Raw genomic sequence first — 16,974 nt, 5'->3', positions numbered from 1 at the left:
TTTAACAAGTCCTGACATTTAATAGTAGAAAACATTGCCTGTCTTAGGTCAGTTAGGCTCACTACTTTATTAAGAATGTGAAATGTCTATAATAATTGTAGCGAGAATTATTTATTTCAGCTTTTAATTCTTTCATCACATTCCCAGTGAAGTTTACATACACTTTGTTAGTATTTGGTAGCATTGCCTTTAAATTGTTTAACTTGGGTCAAACATTTTAGGTAGCCTTCCACAAGCTTCTCACAATAAGTTGCTGGAATGTTGGCCCATTCCTCCAGACAGAACTGGTGTAACAGAGTCAGGTTTGGCCTCCTTGCTCAAACACGCTTTTTCAGTTCTACCCACAGATTTTCTATAGGATTGAGGTCAGGGCTTTGTGATGGCCACTCCAATACCTTGACTTTGTTGTCCTTAAGCCATTTTGCCACAATTTTGGAAGTATGCTTGGAGTCATTGTCCATTTGGAAGACCCATTTGCGACCAAGCTTTAACTTCCTGGCTGATGTCTTGAGATGCTGTTGAATATAACCATGTCATTTTCCTTCCTCATGATGTCATCTATTTCGTTACCTGCACCAGACCCTCCTGCAGCAAAACATCCCCACAACATGATGCTGCCACCCGCATGCTTCATGGTTATGATGGTGTTCTTCGGCTTGCAAGCCTCACCCTTTTTCCTCCAAAAACAAACAGTAAAATTTTTGTCTCATTAGACCAGAGAACATTTCTCCAAAAAGTAAGATCTTTGTCCCCATGTGCACTTGCAAACTGTAGTCTGGATTTTTATGGTGGATTCTTCCTTGCTGAGCGGCCTTTCAGGTTATGTCAACAGAATGCGTCTCCTCCCTGAGCGGTATGGTCCCATGGCTGCGTGGTCCCATGGTGTTTATACTTGCGTACTATTGTTTGTACAGATGAACATGGTACTTTCAGGTGTTTGGAAATTACTCCCAAGGATGAACTAGACTTTTTTTTTTCTTGGCTGATTTCTTTTGATTTTCCCACGATGTCAAGCAAAGAGGCACTGAGTTTGAAAGTAGGCCTTAAAGTACATCCACAGGCACACCTCCAGTAGATTCCAAATAGCCTATCAGAAGCTAATTGCCAAAAGGTTTGCCATAATTTTCTGGAATTTTCCAAGCTGCTTAAAGGCACAATAAACTTCTGACCCACTAGAATTGTGATATAGTCAATTAAAAGTGAAACAATCAGTCTGTAAACAATTGTTGGACAAATTACTTGCGTCATACACAAAGTAGATGTCCTAAACTTTAATTTGCTAATATGAAATCTGATTTAATGACTTCAACCTAAGTGTATTTACACTTTTGACCATCTGTTTGTGTACATATATTTAAATGGCATTAGTATTGGGGAAAATATATGCTACATATATGAAAATGGCCATTTTTTAAGTATTTTAATATACATACTACATATATGTACAAGTATGTGACATTAATATAATTGAAAGCCATATAAAACATTCATGTATCAAGATTTCTGTATGGGCGTCAAAATATGCCACTAGTCTGAATTAGGTGTATACAGGGTCCATGACCATTGCTACGTTATAACATGAATTTAACAACTTCGGATTAAATGTGGCAGAAAAAAAAAAACTCTTGTTCTAAAACTGCTTAGCTTAAAGGTATGTTATAGTTTCATAATCATTTTAAAAAGAGATCTGTTAGACAGTCGTTCATTATATTCTTTGAAACGGACGCTGCCTTTTTTTTTACTAATATGTTGACACTTTTAATTTCAGGTTAGGGTAATCCCCCTTCAGGCAGTGGGAATCCCCCATGAACAAGGAAGTTTATTTCCAACAACAGAGAAAGAAAACATTGGTTCTAGAGAAATTATGTTTTGAATTTATTAACCTGTCCATTTCAAAAAACTTTTTACCCTATTCACCTTATTTTGTAACGTGGAAGTAAGCAGCGGCTGCATTTTCGGCGAATGTGTAAATTTCCGCTGACATTGACCTCAGTGTAAATAAATAGAATGCTAAAAATACCAGAGTTAGTGATCTGGCCTTATAAACTATCACACAACCAAATGATATACAGCATAATTTTGTGGCAATGTCTAATAAATTCTAACATCAGCATTCATAGTAAAAAGTAAATCACTTGTTGCTGTGTTCTTGTATTGAAGAGATGGTAATAAAATCTGTTTCTGTCTTTACCAAGATCGTGACGATGCAGTCTTTAATGTTTCCATGTAAACCTCCATTTATGTGTACGTGCATAACCTCCAATGATGCTTTTATTTATTTACAATGGTTCATAAGCCATAAGAATGAGATCTGCGTGTCCATTTGTGTGCTTCTCTGCATGGCTAGATTGAGAATTCTCTCTGACAAGAACGTAGAGTAGGCCTACGTGTTTATTATATATTAAGATGATGCATGATGCAGTTTTGGTGCAAAGAAAGTTGAAGCAGCATTTCCCAGGCAGCTTTCTCCTCTCTGGAGGACTGTCATGTCAGCACTTGATTTCATTCATTCTGTCTGTGCACAGGTGTGTGATAAAACGATTTGCAATCAGAACCAATGTGTTTATGAAAATCGTAATACATGATAATGATGTTGACATTTATTGCCAGCCTGATATCAATAATGCAGTATTTTTGTATAGCTAAAATAGCTGGAAGTGGATTATACCAGAAGTGGTACACATTCACTGTTGACAAAGCCAACGCTCTAATTCGCTGAAAAATAAGGTGGATAGACATTATTCACAGATGCGCTATCTTTGATTTTTAATGGGAATGACTTGGAGGCTGTGAGGGATAGACTTAGTGTCTTCAATCAGCTGTAGGCTACTGCAGTTTAAAGTGTTTTTGGATCATTCCGCAGACAAAACATTGATCATCTGTCCAATAACATTCAGTATAGGGGCCTACAAAGAAATCTAGACAATGAGTAGTGGAAAATCAGATGTGATCTAGGAGCTTTAACAGATTTATACCGTTCGTGCCATTGAAGAGACTAAGTTGATCCCTCACAGCCTCGTTTCCATTTCCATTAAAAATAAAATATGGCGCTAGTGTGAATAATCTCTAGATTAAGATTAGATGAAATTTACTATCAAACACTCCGCCCCGTCCCTTCCTGGTTCTTTTGGTAGCCCAGAAATGAGCTGCTGTCTATGGGCACTTTGGTCAAATTGCTATGAAACTAGACAAAAAAATACGGTTTGTGGGTTTGAAACATTCCGTTTCCAACAGATTATTGGAGATAATAGCTTCTTTAAATTTCCACTAGGTCCTTGCTCCAGGAAAAACAACATTTTACATAAATTATATTTCACGGATAAACGTCTTTGTTGTCACGTCTGCTCAGAGACAACTGACCCGCAACAGTTGTTGGTGAAAATTAACTTTATTTAACGAAGAAATCACACAAAACTCTGATTGCAAACAACTGTTTTAGTTCCCCAAGTGCGGTCACTGACAGATATGAAATCAAATATGATCGAACGATTATCTTATCTGATTAAGACCACCATGTACGATATTACGGGAGGAATAGACCCTGTCTCCACCACCACAGCGCGTGGACTGTTTGTGAAAGTTTAAGTGAATACAAATAATGTCATACGGCGAAAATTATGGCTTTGCACTTGTTTTGAATGCAGTAAATAATACTTAGTTATTAAGTTTTGATATGGAACATTATCATATTGTATGCGGGTTAATCACTTAAGACACATTGTATGTTTGATGGTAGTTTTCATTTCGAAGTATCTAAATACTTAGACTATAGATGTGTGTTAAACGTGTAAGGATGTGAATTCAACCAATTACATGTCTGACATGTGTCACGGTTTCCTGTGGTGTGACGTCAGAGTAACTTCATCTAAAACAGATCTAGTTTGACGTTTCTTAGGCAATTCATGTCCAAGGTGTTGGTATGAAAAATGTGGTTAAAGAGCTACGAGATTACAACCACAATACTTTGGGCCATCCCTGTGACGTACTTTGTAGTTGACGTCATTAAGCAGTGAGTTACAATCTGATTACCTTACACTATGTAAAAATAAATATATACACACACACTTATTTTCTCAGGTATACTTTCTTTAAACTCTTATGCTCTCCAGCACAATTAATATGTGCATTTATTGATATCCCAAGTAGTAAAATAAATAAATTAAACCATGACACATGGGGTTTTGTGAATTTTATGTTCTTAAATGTAAAGGCAGTTTACAAAGCATACAAAAATACCATTTGAAATACAACTTTTGCCCTATAAAAAGAATGACAAGTTTTTTTTTTTTTTTTAAATTGTACTAAATGTAACAGGAACATTGATGATGCACATGAGGTCTAGAAGAAAAATCCATGTGTGTGATATAAAAATGATAATGGTACAAATAAAATGTTAAGAAACCCCAAAATGAACAGTAAGCCCAAGGACAGTGGCTTGTGGCAAGAAAAGAAAAATGTAGAGGAAAATCATGGAAAGAGGGCAGAAATCTCATTTAGTCTTTGTTCTTGAAGTTCAGGAGACACTGCCATTCAAACCTCCATGGGAGGCGCAGGGGTGATACCCTAGATACAGGGAGTTACACTCATGCACATACAAAACCCAACACTCATTCTGTAATCATTTAGCAACATAACCAAAGCTTCCTGCAAACTGCCTTGAAACAGTGGCCCAATAAACCATCAACAGCTGCAGATGTAAGACTGTTCTTTTGCTCTTGAGCAAGTAACAGAACTTTGGGGTGGCAGCAGAGTTGATTGTGATGGGATTGTCTCATGCTTTTAGTTACTAGTGATGATTGTTCTACAAACGCACACACTTGCACCCCGCACAAAAGGTCCTCCCAGAACAAATACAGTGAATACCAAATAATGCTGGGAAAAACCTCTGACAAAACAAAGAATTTCATTGATCATGACAAACAGGACAATTTTTTTCAACTTTTTTTTGTTAATAAAAACTACATTAAGGTGGCATAGAAAGACTAACAATGATTTTAAAGTTATATACAAAGTACATCTACAGTATAAGTTGATTCAAAAGCTCAAACAGATGTTTAACAAGCAAGCATTCTGAAACAGTAAGGCATAAAAAAAAAATCTCAATACTCCAATATTTTACACTGATAACTTTGCAACAACCAGGAAGACCAGCCGAATATCAGTAGCAGAGTTTAAAAGCAGCACTGCTTTTACACAATAGTAGTTCTCACACTGAGATGACCTATGCAGACAACTGTCTGAAGGGGGGGACAGGACAGATTAAAAGTGCAAACTGAAGAGGGGCTGCAAAAATCAATGTTACCTGTAGAGAGCATACTGCTATCGGTTAAGTGTGAGCCTGATAGAATTTTTAATCACACGGAGGTTGCTTGTGGTGGGGACTGGTGAAGATGCATCTGGAAGCTCTTTACTGGGTAGTCTCTGAAAACACAAAGACAGTCCAACATCAAATATTGTCAAAACGCATTCCAATGTCCATTTGGACACCAAATTATGATAATTATTGCATGGCCCTTACCTGTGTCCTTGAGGTGTCAATTGTTGGTATGGGCATAGGCTGAGTTACGACAAGACCCTCCTGTGAAACAAATTCCAGCTATTTGTTTTTGCACAAACATTGCGTGAGACCATATTGTGTTGATGCAATACGACAGTTTCACTTTCGGCAAAATGATCCAAATGTGGTCAGCACCTGAGGCTAACGCAATAAACATGCAAAAGAAAAAAAAAAGCCCTCACCACTGTTGGCCCATCTCCCCTTTCCAGGCCATTGCTAGTCAGAGGGTATGGCTCTTTAAACGCAGAGTCATCAGAGAACATCTGAAGCAAAATATAACAATATTAGGGATTTTTCACTTGCCCTCAGGCATTCAAACCCACATTACTTTCTTCCGTGGAGAAAGGAGTCCCCATTCACTTTCATTGCATTTTTTTTTCTCCATACAATGAAAGTGAATGGGGACTGAGGCCATCAGCCTCTAACTTTTCTTTTTTGTGTGGAAGAAAGACTTAAAGTTTAGATGGGCAAATTATAAAGAGATGCACTTGTAATATATTTTTTTGGCTTGTGCACTTTCTGCCTGTGAAAAGCTCATCACCTCTGTATCTTTGTGTTTCTTAGGTGGCTCCTCCAGAGATGGAGAGTGAGCTCTCTTTGGTGCAATTCCATTTAAGCTGTTGGGCAGTTCAGTGGGGCTAAAGGAGGGTGAGGTCACACGTGGTATCACACTGAGGCCAACCACTGTGGGAATGGTGTTGCCAGCTTGGAGTTCTGCAAGCTTGGCAACTGGAGTGGCCATGGGCTCTGAAAGAGAGAAAAAGTGCCAAATGAGTGGAAAGTAACATATCAGCATGAATGCGGCTAACAAAACAGCTAACAAATGTGATTCCACAATAAATGGCCCCCACAAGTCAATGCATTAAGTCTACTATGGAAGATATTGGCCAAGTCCAAAAGCTGGAAAAAGCTGCCTTCGAAGGCTGTACACCGAGGTAGTATGAAAATGCAGTGCCTTTCAATCTGTTCGAAGACTAGTACATTCATATAAAAATGCTTTTGGTAAAGGCATTAACTTATTAAGCAGCAAGGCAACTGCCTTAGCTTTCAGATACAGCCAGTTGTTGGCACTTACTGGAGCCGATGACTGGAATGGACATGCCCAGTTCTGGTTCCGGAGGAGATGGCTCTGATGCTGGGGAGCCATCCGTAAAAACAATGACTGAATTCTTTGGTGGGCTGATACTGCAGGAAAAAAAAAAAAAAAAGAGGAATGTCAATGTTCATAATAAACAAAAGAATCCTAACCTTGAATAATACACCAATTAAGTCAGCTAATCAATTTACTTCTTATAGTCTGTATTATGTCAGTTCAAAGAGTAAATTAAAGCAATATACATATGGAAAAGCATTTGACATTACTCTTAGCTTCTCAAATCGAATGTGTTTGAAAAGGAGGTCATTATTGGTGCAATTGGTCACATTTCTCATTTGCGCACTGAAGCAAAAAACAAGAGTAATATTTAATGTTCTTTTCCACTTTGCTGCTCTCTGGCCCAGTCATTTCTGGATCAGGTGACCCATGCTTTAAATGTTTCCTGGCAGTCATGAGTCATTAACTATTTTTAAAAGGGCATTTCAGACCTCTGGACAGCAAGTAGTTGACAGGTCATTCAAAATATGCAACAAATACCTTGTAGAGATCCCACTAGACAGCCATCACTAATATACACTACCTGTCTTCAGGTGTGGAGATTGACTGATATGGTTTGATGACTGGTGTAGGTGAGCTGAATGGGGTGCCTGTATCAGTGTCCCTGGAGCTGTCCAGCTGACTGCCATCCAGTGAGCAGCGCTTTGACCCACCACCATTTGAACTACGGTTTATATCTCCCAAACTCTGCCCAGAAGAGAGACAGGATATGGGTTTATCTTTACAGCACTACTAAATTCTCTTCTCTAAACTCTCAACTATGAGAGAGTGCCTTTACCTTCTTTTTCCTCTGAACAATTTCAGCAGGCAGGTACTGGTGCAACTGTTTCTTCTTCACATGTGTGGCCTCAATGGTCATGCCATCCTTCAACATGTTGATATTGCTAGCCTGCCTATAAACTACAATGGAACAATACTTTCAGATATTTCAATAGACCCAGAGTTTTAAATTCCCCAAAACTACATATAAAACAATTAAAGGTTCAAAACAGAAAGGCTTAGCAGCTTACCAGTGTCTGTGAAGGACTGAATGTCGTAAGTCAAGTCAATATTCACACAGTCAGAATTATCCAGTTTTTTGAAGCTGATTCCAATGAACCACATGGACACAAATTCATTGCTGTGAAAACAGACATGTAAAAATAAATATAAACAGATTTGTTTTGTGGTCAATTGAGTGGTATAGTTATTCAGTCTTTGCAAACAGTGATCATAGTGTGCAAAGCAACCATCTAATAATTGTAAGAGAAAATGTACTATTAAGGCACAATTTAAATATGTATTAATATACATGTAAACTAATACAATATCACAAACCATACCATTACTGTGCTATAAAACTACTTGCAACACAACAAAAGATTTGTTACTTACTCGTTTCGGTTCTCTTTTGACCCAGGAAAAGACTGTGGGTTCACATGGGCAAGGGTGATGTACTCATTGCGTTCCAAATTTCCAACTAACACTCTTATCTTTGATTCCACCAATCCAATCCTGAGGAAGCAAGAAAATGATTATATGATGTCTATGATTCCATACTTATGACTCAATGTCAGAGGACTGATTTCAGAGTGCAGACAGTGAAATTGCTAATTTTAGAGTAGTCCTTTCTCATTATCTTTTAATAATCTTTCAAAAATCATTTGTGCCCTTACCATTCTAGGTGGTTTTCCTCAGTGGATGCACTGGCAGTGAGGACAATGTAATGCCTGCAACAAACAAATCAACATTTCATTCTACATTCTCTGGAAGCAATCTCTGATATGACATTGAATGTGGATATTCACTCACTTGTACTTCTGGAAAAAGTTGGGTGGTTCAAACAACTTGGACCAATCAGCCTTACCCTGAAGAATTTCATCTGTAACAGTGAGACCTTTACAGAAGCAACAGAAATATTGAAAACATGAGCAAGCGAAGCATGAGGAAGCAAAGCTGCTTTAAATCGCAATTACACACCATTCTTAAACTCTTCATTCATGATAGTGCGTGTAGAAGTGGACACGTTGTAGGTAGAGTTTTGTTGTGGGTATGCAGGGGTGATGATTGGCATCAGGTGATACCGGTCTGATGGATTCACCTAAGGATACAACAACAGAGGGTGTAATAGAAACAATCCTTAGCAAATATTTACAAACACTGCATCATCAGTATGAATAAAGCATAAGATCACTAACCCGTGGGTCCCAGACTGGTAAATTTAAATTGCTGTCCTCAGGCTGTTTTAAAAGCACAGGGTTTGGCCATTCCCTGATGAAGTAAATTATACCAAAAATACATATGGGAAGGAACAACTAAAAGGAAAAAGACATATAGAAACACCACAACAACGGACATTCCATATATACTGGACAGGGACTATACATTAAGTTTCAGTTCCACTACATGGATCTGATTTGCTGTGATCTCACCATTTAGAGAAGACCAGAAAGAACTTGTGCACGAGTGTGGCAGCAACAGCATTTGGGTACAGCTGACATGTTCTGGCCACCAGCATAGCCCAAGAAACTCCTCCCAGAAATCCTAGCATGTTGGAATAGATTCCACGGCCTAAAGTTGTAGAAACGTCAGAGAACTGCATTCAAAGTTTTAAATTCTTATGAGCAACTTTACATAATTGTGCCTGCAAAGTTATGATTGGAACACATGAGGTTGGAAGGTTCAAAGTTCCTTATGAGACAGAGCGCAGTACACAGTGAACATACACCTTAGAGCTGTGGTGCTCTAATGGGTGAGGAAAGTTTGTGTACATTTTCTAATTCCTGTTCCCCCCTAATTTCCTGTTCTCTTATACTACGGTATCAATAAATGTGTTAAAATGTAAAAATAGGCAAACTTTAAAACAGACTTACGTTTAGCCCACAACTTAATGGCTCTCAACGTCAACCTGAAATTCTCTTTATTAGGCACCAAATACAGAATCTCATCAGTAACACGACAACCTGTAGAATATAAAAACAAAACAAAATCTTTGAAATCACACAAAACTAGATTACACTGAGAAAACAAGAGCTTGTATGACTACAGATGTGATATTTAAAATCACAGGTAAGATTCATTGAGGGAGGATATTACCGTTTAGACTGCGAATACATCTGATGTCAAGGTTTCTAAGGAGAGAATCTCCTCTCAGGTCCAGGGTATCTGGAATAGACTGCAGAGCGAGCCTTGCAAACAGCAGATCAATCTGTGTAGAAGAACAGATTATGACATAAGGGGAAATCACACTGACAGCAACTTGCAGTGAACTAAAGCAATTCATTTTCAAAGTGAGTTGGCAATTTCTGCTGAAATTAGTGACTACTGGCAAAGCAAATTATAATGATAAGAAATTGTCAGCATTCTAACAGTGTTTAATACGCTGCCCTGTCCTGACTTTGTATTATGCTCTGCTGTGATCAATATACAAATAATTCCCACAGCAGAATGCTTAAATAAAATAATAACAACAAATAAACATTCTGGCAAAACACCTCATTGTGATTTTTAAAAAAAGGTATGGCCACACAGCCCACCAATGACAGAGTATCCAGAGTAGAAATGCCAACAAGCTAGCTAACAACAGTACAGCAACCTTCGGTGATGGGAAAAAAAATAATAAAATCACAGTCAGTGTGAACAGGGTTTGAGCATTAAAATATCAAACAGATGACATATCATGACATCATCTCTCAAGAACTGCTTTACCTCAATGCCATCAAACTTGAATTTGATCACCGGTACAAATGCATCCTCCACAGCCTGAAATAGAATTAAAAACAGGATTCAAATCACTTAAAAGATTACAGGAACTTGACATAAGTGTAAATTATGAGGAATTGTAAAAGGTATTTACCCGTAGATCCTTGATCTCATCATGACTTTTTAGTTTTTCAAAGAAGGATGAAAAAAAGTCAATCCTTTCAACATGACGTGGGGCAACACACAAAGCATCTATATCAGCACCTAAAGAGAAGGACAATTTGATTTGCAAACAAGTCACATATCCCTTGGTTGATAGTGCCTAACCTTGAATAGTCGTTCTACTGTGGTTTCTACAAATGTACCTTTTGTGTGCACTCCCAACCTATATGACCCAAAAGTAAAGATTTTGCCACCAACATTCACCACTGCTGACAGGGGAAGATTCTGTGAGAAAAGAAGTATTGATTTTAAAAATTATTCTGTTATGTAACATGGTGATCAGGCCAAGAATGCTTAGATTCAGGAGTATTCTTTACCTTTGATTCACTGATCACTGCAATCCACTCCTTCACAAATGAATTCAGCTTCCCAAGAACTGCAAGCCTACAGTTCACAATCTTAGTGTTCATAAACATACAGGACACAGTGCACACCTACATCATAAATACGGGCCACAATATATATGGAGAATTAAACAGATATTTAAATGACATGGCAACATACATTATTTTTATTTGAAAAGTTTTTGGATAGGAGCTTTAGATGCTTGTTTAATTTCTACTTTATCAATTTAACTTACTTGCAAAAGGCCCACTCCACTAAGCTCATCTTCAGAAAAAGTGACAAACTACACCACCATGTGGTTACTCCATTCAATAACTTTATATTTGTATTATCCTTCAGATATCTTACCCTATAATGTGTGACCATTTGGATAATTTTCTCATGGAGAAGCATGTTAGAGGCAAACTGTATGCAACCACGTTTTGCCTAATAGTTAATCGCAAGTCAACAGGACATTAATAAATAAAAAAAATATTTGAATAAAATAATTTTTGTTAAAAGCCAGGTCATGTGTGAGAAAAAGGACAAGGCATTTTAAAAGCTGTGCATCCAAAAAGATGCATCTTGAATGCTTTTAATCTCTCAACTTGTTTGGCTTCAAGACAACATTTTACACTGTTCATAAAGACAAGACCTAACAGTATCAATTTTTTTTATCATACACCAGGTACACAAAACTGTCATTAAAATCAAAGACTGAAAGATGATGAGGCAGAGTAGGACAACTGATGATTTTGTAAATGCATAAATAACTGCAAACTGTCATTTTTCTAGCCTAACTAGCTTCTACTAAATCACAAATACATTTGAGCCAAAAATGCTGCAGCGTTTGATTCAATGGATTATCCTTGCATATCACCAACATAGATATGGGAAGTGTTTTCTCCTCCCTTTTTAAAGTAAATAAGCCTATTTATTTTGACATTCAAATTAGGGTTGTTCCGATACCAAAATTTTGGCTTCGGTACGACACCAGCCCTGGTACCTCAGTATTGATACTTGGGTAACAAATAAACAACTTCAGATTATAAACAACAGACCTTCATAGTATACAGTAAATGTAAAAATAAATAAACAAACAAATAAATAGATTATCTGTGGAACAAGGCTGCTATGGTTGAATCACAGCTTACTGGTATTCAGTACACATAGTTTTGTAATATTGCTTACATAATGTATAATAATAATTATTATTATACATAATGACAATAATAAAAGTTAATTAGTACTATAATACCATTACTTTGAATTTTATATTTTACAGAGCTTTTATTCTGATGGACCTTTATGTTCTTCCGTTGAGTTTTTGACAGTAGTTTATAATAATCTCTGCATTCCAAATGAAATGCAGAAATAGTCGTGAGATGAAATCACTGAAAAAAGGAATTCATGTAGGATGCATTGACCATCATGCACGATCTGTGTGTCAAGTATGACAGAGTGTTAATATTACTATACCGGAGTATGGTACCGAAATTAGCAACACGATGAGATCATATAATTTAAAAAAGTTTGGTATTGCGATATTTTGTTTATAGTGGTATAATGTAGGGGGCCTGGAAAGCTCTGCAAGTAAAGACGCTCACATACCACTGGATGTCGCGGAAAATAACTTGAAAGCCCCACACGCGCAAGGTCACCGCAGTAACGCGCTCAAGCCACAAATGATAAGATTTGTGGATTGACCATTTCAGATGCGGAGGCAACTGAGATACGTGCCCCGCCACCCGGATTGAGGCTAGATACTATGCCACAATGAGGACCTAGAGCGCATTGGGCATGCCAAATTGGTGATAAAAAAAAATAGTGGTATATTGCGCAACCCTAATCCAAACTTTACGCATGGTTGCCTTTTATTATGTACACTTAGCACCGTTTTCACCTGACTGTTCAAAACCCAAACACACTGTAAAATACAGAAAAAGTATTTAGCCCCTAGTAGTGAGAGATAAAAAAAAATAAAATAATTCAGGGTCAGTGTTGGTGCAATGATTGCGGAGTGTTAACGGAGTCAAGGTGACACTTTTTGCTGTTTCAAAGGAGGGTGACTAAATTTACTTTCAAAGGTCTATGTTAGTACTTTCAACAAAGATACTAGATAGATAGCATCAGGAAGGGAGGATGTGACAGTCTGCAGTGAGCAAACTTCTCCATTTCAGCCTATCTGACTAAATCAACAAAGTTACAGAATTTAAAGCCCCCTGCTCACCTGTGATTAAGCTCATCTTCACCCTCAAACACTCCAAATGGTTTCATAGCCTCTGTGAGCTTCTGAGTGTAGATATGGTCTATCTCTCTGGGGTAAGCCAGACTGATAGAAGATGTGATGCCATAATGTTTCCGAGGCTGCTGCCCGCCAAGCGTACCGTTACCAATTCTGCAAATAAAGAACATGGAACAGGTCATGCTAACTTTACTGTTACCACAAGTCTCATTCTACACTGTAAACAAATAAGAAACAAAGATATCCAAATATTAACAAAAACATAGCACTTAACTAAATCAAATAAACGTATTAAACCTACAACCACTTTGAAATATGGTTGATTTAGACATAACATATGACAGTTTAAACGCGTACAAAGGTAAAATCGAGTAGAAAAGAATCAAACGTGCACAATGCGTTTCTCTGTGACCGTTTGTCACGTGTAACCCAGTATATGTTGTTTTTCAAGTTTTGATGGACACATGACCAACAATACCTCAAACATTATGATAACAATATCAGGGCGACGAAACAGGAGATGCAGGCCTAACAAAGAGCCAAATCTATACAAGGACGCTTGCCTGTATACAGATATATAATGTATGTCACCGTTCATATAACGTTATTATTGATAAAGGCCGTTCGTTTCTTAAAACGTAAACGAACACTGCAACACACTGGTTAGCACCGTTCACATCAACCTGCGTTGACTTTGTTTTTCTCTTTCTGTAAACACACGGAAGACTGCTAGCCTAATAGTAACACAATAGATTGTAAATGCATCAGGCTGAAACATGTGGACATTTGGAATGTGCACGATAAATTACTTGACTTAAAAACACATATTTATGCCACTTAGTTGCTATAGTCCCCATTGACTAACCGTTAGCCAAATAAACAAGCTAAATTAGCGTAGCATTGCAGTCTCCCTCTACAACTACTCGGCTTCGCCAAACTACTTCACTACGGGCGAACGAAACACTTACGTTGACATCTCTTTCATGACCTTGCGTAGAAATGTCCAAAAAATTTCAGAACAAACGCGCAGAAAACATGTAAACTCAGCCAGCAGCAGCCCCGACTCAATTTATAACAATAGTTGTTGCTCCAATATGGCGCCCAGCAGACAGACATCTCCCGAGATGCTTTGCTCAGTGACGCGAGTATATCAATGTTTTTCAAACGTCGCAGTCATTCACGCGCTCTTTATTGACCTAATGCAAGCAGAGAAGCTTGTGTGAGGCAAGTGCTGAAGTAGAGCTGATGTGTGTCATTTTCCCCATGTTAAAATTATTTCTCGTGTACCAGTTTATTTTAGAGGGACAACTTTTAGTAAGTAAACCTGTTGTTGATACCTCTGATAATTGTAAGCGATGTGGCTCTATCATAACATTGTTTGTTTGAGCAGCCTGTCCAGCCCCACACAGCAACATTGGCTCATCTGTTGTGAGTTTGGGACTGGAGCATCTGTTTGTACAACCAAAGGAAGACAGGTCAGTTTTCTGTAATCTTGTAATTATTTTCACAATTCTGTTTAGCAATGCTAGTGGGACAGAAATATTTGCTTTTTAAAACATGGAATCCCTGGTAAAAAAAAAAAAAAAAGAAGATTGGGAATTAATATACAGTACTGTGAAAGTTTTTCACAAATGCCTAAAACTTTTGTAAAGTGAGGATTTCTTAAAAAAATAATGACATACATAATTTTCATTAATCAATTAATGTCATACAAAGCCCAGTATAAAGAAAAAGAGCTAAATCAATATTTGGTAAAACAGAAACAGAACCAATTCTCCTACTTACACCTGGGCACAGTTTTTCTTGGTTGTTGGCAGGTAGGATGTTCCAAGCTTCTTGGAGAATTTGCCACAGTTCTTTTATCAATTCACTCAATTACTTTTGTCTCTTTGTGTAATCCCAGACTGACACGATGTTCAGTGGGGAGGGCCATGCCATCTGTTGCAGGGCTCCCTGTTCTTCTATTATTTGCAAAAGTAATGTTTTATATTTCCTATTGACACACTAAAGTAGCAGATATAAATATCCATTTTAAAACAAATGTTTTTGGGAAATATCTTATGTGCTTAAGACTTATGCACAGTACTGAATATGAGATAAATGTCAGATGGAATACATATGTTTTATGAAGAATAAGAACACATGCAGACTAAAACAGAATCTAGGGCTGCACGATTTGGACAAAGTCATATTGCGATTATTTTGAAAAATATTGCGATTGCGATTTGAGCTGCGATTATGATGGTAATGTTTTCCACGTGTTCAACTGCAAAAAGGCTGCTGGGGATTTCACACTTGAGCCCTCTTAAAAAGAACCAAACTGAGACCTTTTTTCAGTTCAACCACAAACAAATAAAAATATAAACTGTGAAACAGACTTCTTCACATCCAAATGTTACCATCCACTGTGTACCTGTTTTTGTGTACCCATTTATTTTAGTGTACCCACTAATTTAGTTTTATGAAACACAGTCGACTTGAATATTAGGGATGTTCCAATCAGGATTTTAACATCCGATACCGATCTCCAATTTTCTTTTCATCTCATCAATCGATGCTGATCATTTAACTTTTTATCAGCAGCTCTGTCAAAACTGGTTATATGTAAACTTTCTGCTCAATGTCACTGTTAACTACATTTATCTGTCAGTAATACCATACTTGTTGCCTAGTTTTTGCTGTCAAAAATAAAATATAGAATAAATGTAAGCTATGAATGTATGTTTTTATAGGTTAAATGAATATTCTGGGTTCAATACAAGTTCAAGTTGCACTCAGTTTAACTCCTGAAGACATGAATTTCAATTTTGTAATATATGTAGGAAATTATGACTACTCACATTAAAATGAATAATCCAGTCATATACGTAACCTTATAAAAGTGGTTTTATTCTACATGGAGATGGTCTGCACATGGGGGCTGGCTGCCATGATAGAATCACATGATCAGCTGAATACTGCTCACTTAGGCCCTGTCCCAATACCCCAACTTGCGGTTTTGGTCTTGCCTACTTACCTACTTGTCTTATGTGTTTCCGGTGTTTGGCCGGCAGTGTGCAAGTAGACGTGAAGGCTGCAAGTGTGTGGATGACTTTTGATCGCATGTTGGGACACTCGTAGACTTAAAGATGTTGATGCTGGTTGCGACAGCTGTTTCACTCAGCTGAAGACTGATTGTTTTTGGTAGCAATGACTGTTATAGCCTACTTAAAATAATAAATAACTGAAAATTTTATCCATCTTTTTATTTATTAATACATTACTGGTTGTTGGAAGTGTATTGTGCTGTGGAAAATATGGAAGTACAATTTTTTTATAATGTTTTTATTGTGTGAAAATAATTGTAAAAGTTAATTATGTTTTACTCAATTAGATTTTCAATAAATTGCACGTTTAACTGTAAAATTGCGTTGTCCATAACTGCTGTAAAATATGAAATATAAGTAATTTCTTTCTACTTTGTTTCACAATATGTTGCATAAAACTTCATAAATTAAAAAATAAAATAAAATGTATTCTATAAACCTGTGTGATCCATAAATAGCTACTAATACAAACCATTTAATTATATGCTTTGGCTTGTCATTTATACAAGATGACCAAAGACTGGTTTACACAATTTATCAGTATGTTGTTTCATACAACAAATAAAAAGCATTAAAACTTATATTTTAAATACATAAAGATGAGAAAGAACCTTTGGTAGGTGTTGATGCATTTTTATTATTTTAAAACAACATTTACTAGACCGCATATTGTATGCCTCACTGCCTGATAAATGACCAAAATCAC

The 16,974-nt window shown here is 37.1% G+C and overlaps 1 protein-coding gene across 3 annotated transcripts; it reads right to left on the bottom strand.

The window, feature by feature from the left end:
* Positions 1 to 4,180: 4,180 nt before the first annotated feature.
* Positions 4,181 to 14,297, bottom strand: LOC127660962 (poly(A) polymerase gamma-like). Of its 3 annotated transcripts, none has more exons than XM_052151467.1 (22): positions 14,151 to 14,297; positions 13,168 to 13,335; positions 10,931 to 10,997; positions 10,757 to 10,838; positions 10,546 to 10,655; positions 10,398 to 10,451; positions 9,786 to 9,897; positions 9,563 to 9,652; positions 9,122 to 9,260; positions 8,888 to 8,960; positions 8,670 to 8,790; positions 8,502 to 8,586; positions 8,366 to 8,419; positions 8,085 to 8,204; positions 7,721 to 7,830; positions 7,489 to 7,610; positions 7,234 to 7,397; positions 6,633 to 6,742; positions 6,099 to 6,304; positions 5,740 to 5,820; positions 5,519 to 5,578; positions 4,181 to 5,421 (listed from the first exon to the last, which is right to left on the bottom strand). In XM_052151467.1, the coding sequence occupies exons 1-22, from the start codon at positions 14,165 to 14,167 to the stop codon at positions 5,320 to 5,322; spliced, it is 2,247 nt and encodes a 748-aa protein (XP_052007427.1). In that variant the 5' UTR covers positions 14,168 to 14,297; the 3' UTR covers positions 4,181 to 5,319. The 3 variants fall into 3 exon arrangements, with proteins under 3 accessions (XP_052007427.1, XP_052007428.1, XP_052007429.1); XM_052151468.1 differs by having other exon boundaries at positions 8,502 to 8,571; XM_052151469.1 differs by lacking the exon at positions 14,151 to 14,297 and having other exon boundaries at positions 10,931 to 11,047; positions 13,168 to 13,307.
* Positions 14,298 to 16,974: the final 2,677 nt, after the last annotated feature.

This window comes from Xyrauchen texanus, chromosome 20 (genome assembly GCF_025860055.1).
Source record: "Xyrauchen texanus isolate HMW12.3.18 chromosome 20, RBS_HiC_50CHRs, whole genome shotgun sequence".
NCBI classification, from domain to species: Eukaryota; Metazoa; Chordata; class Actinopteri; order Cypriniformes; family Catostomidae; genus Xyrauchen; species Xyrauchen texanus.
This window is presented reverse-complemented; position numbering and strand designations above follow the sequence as displayed.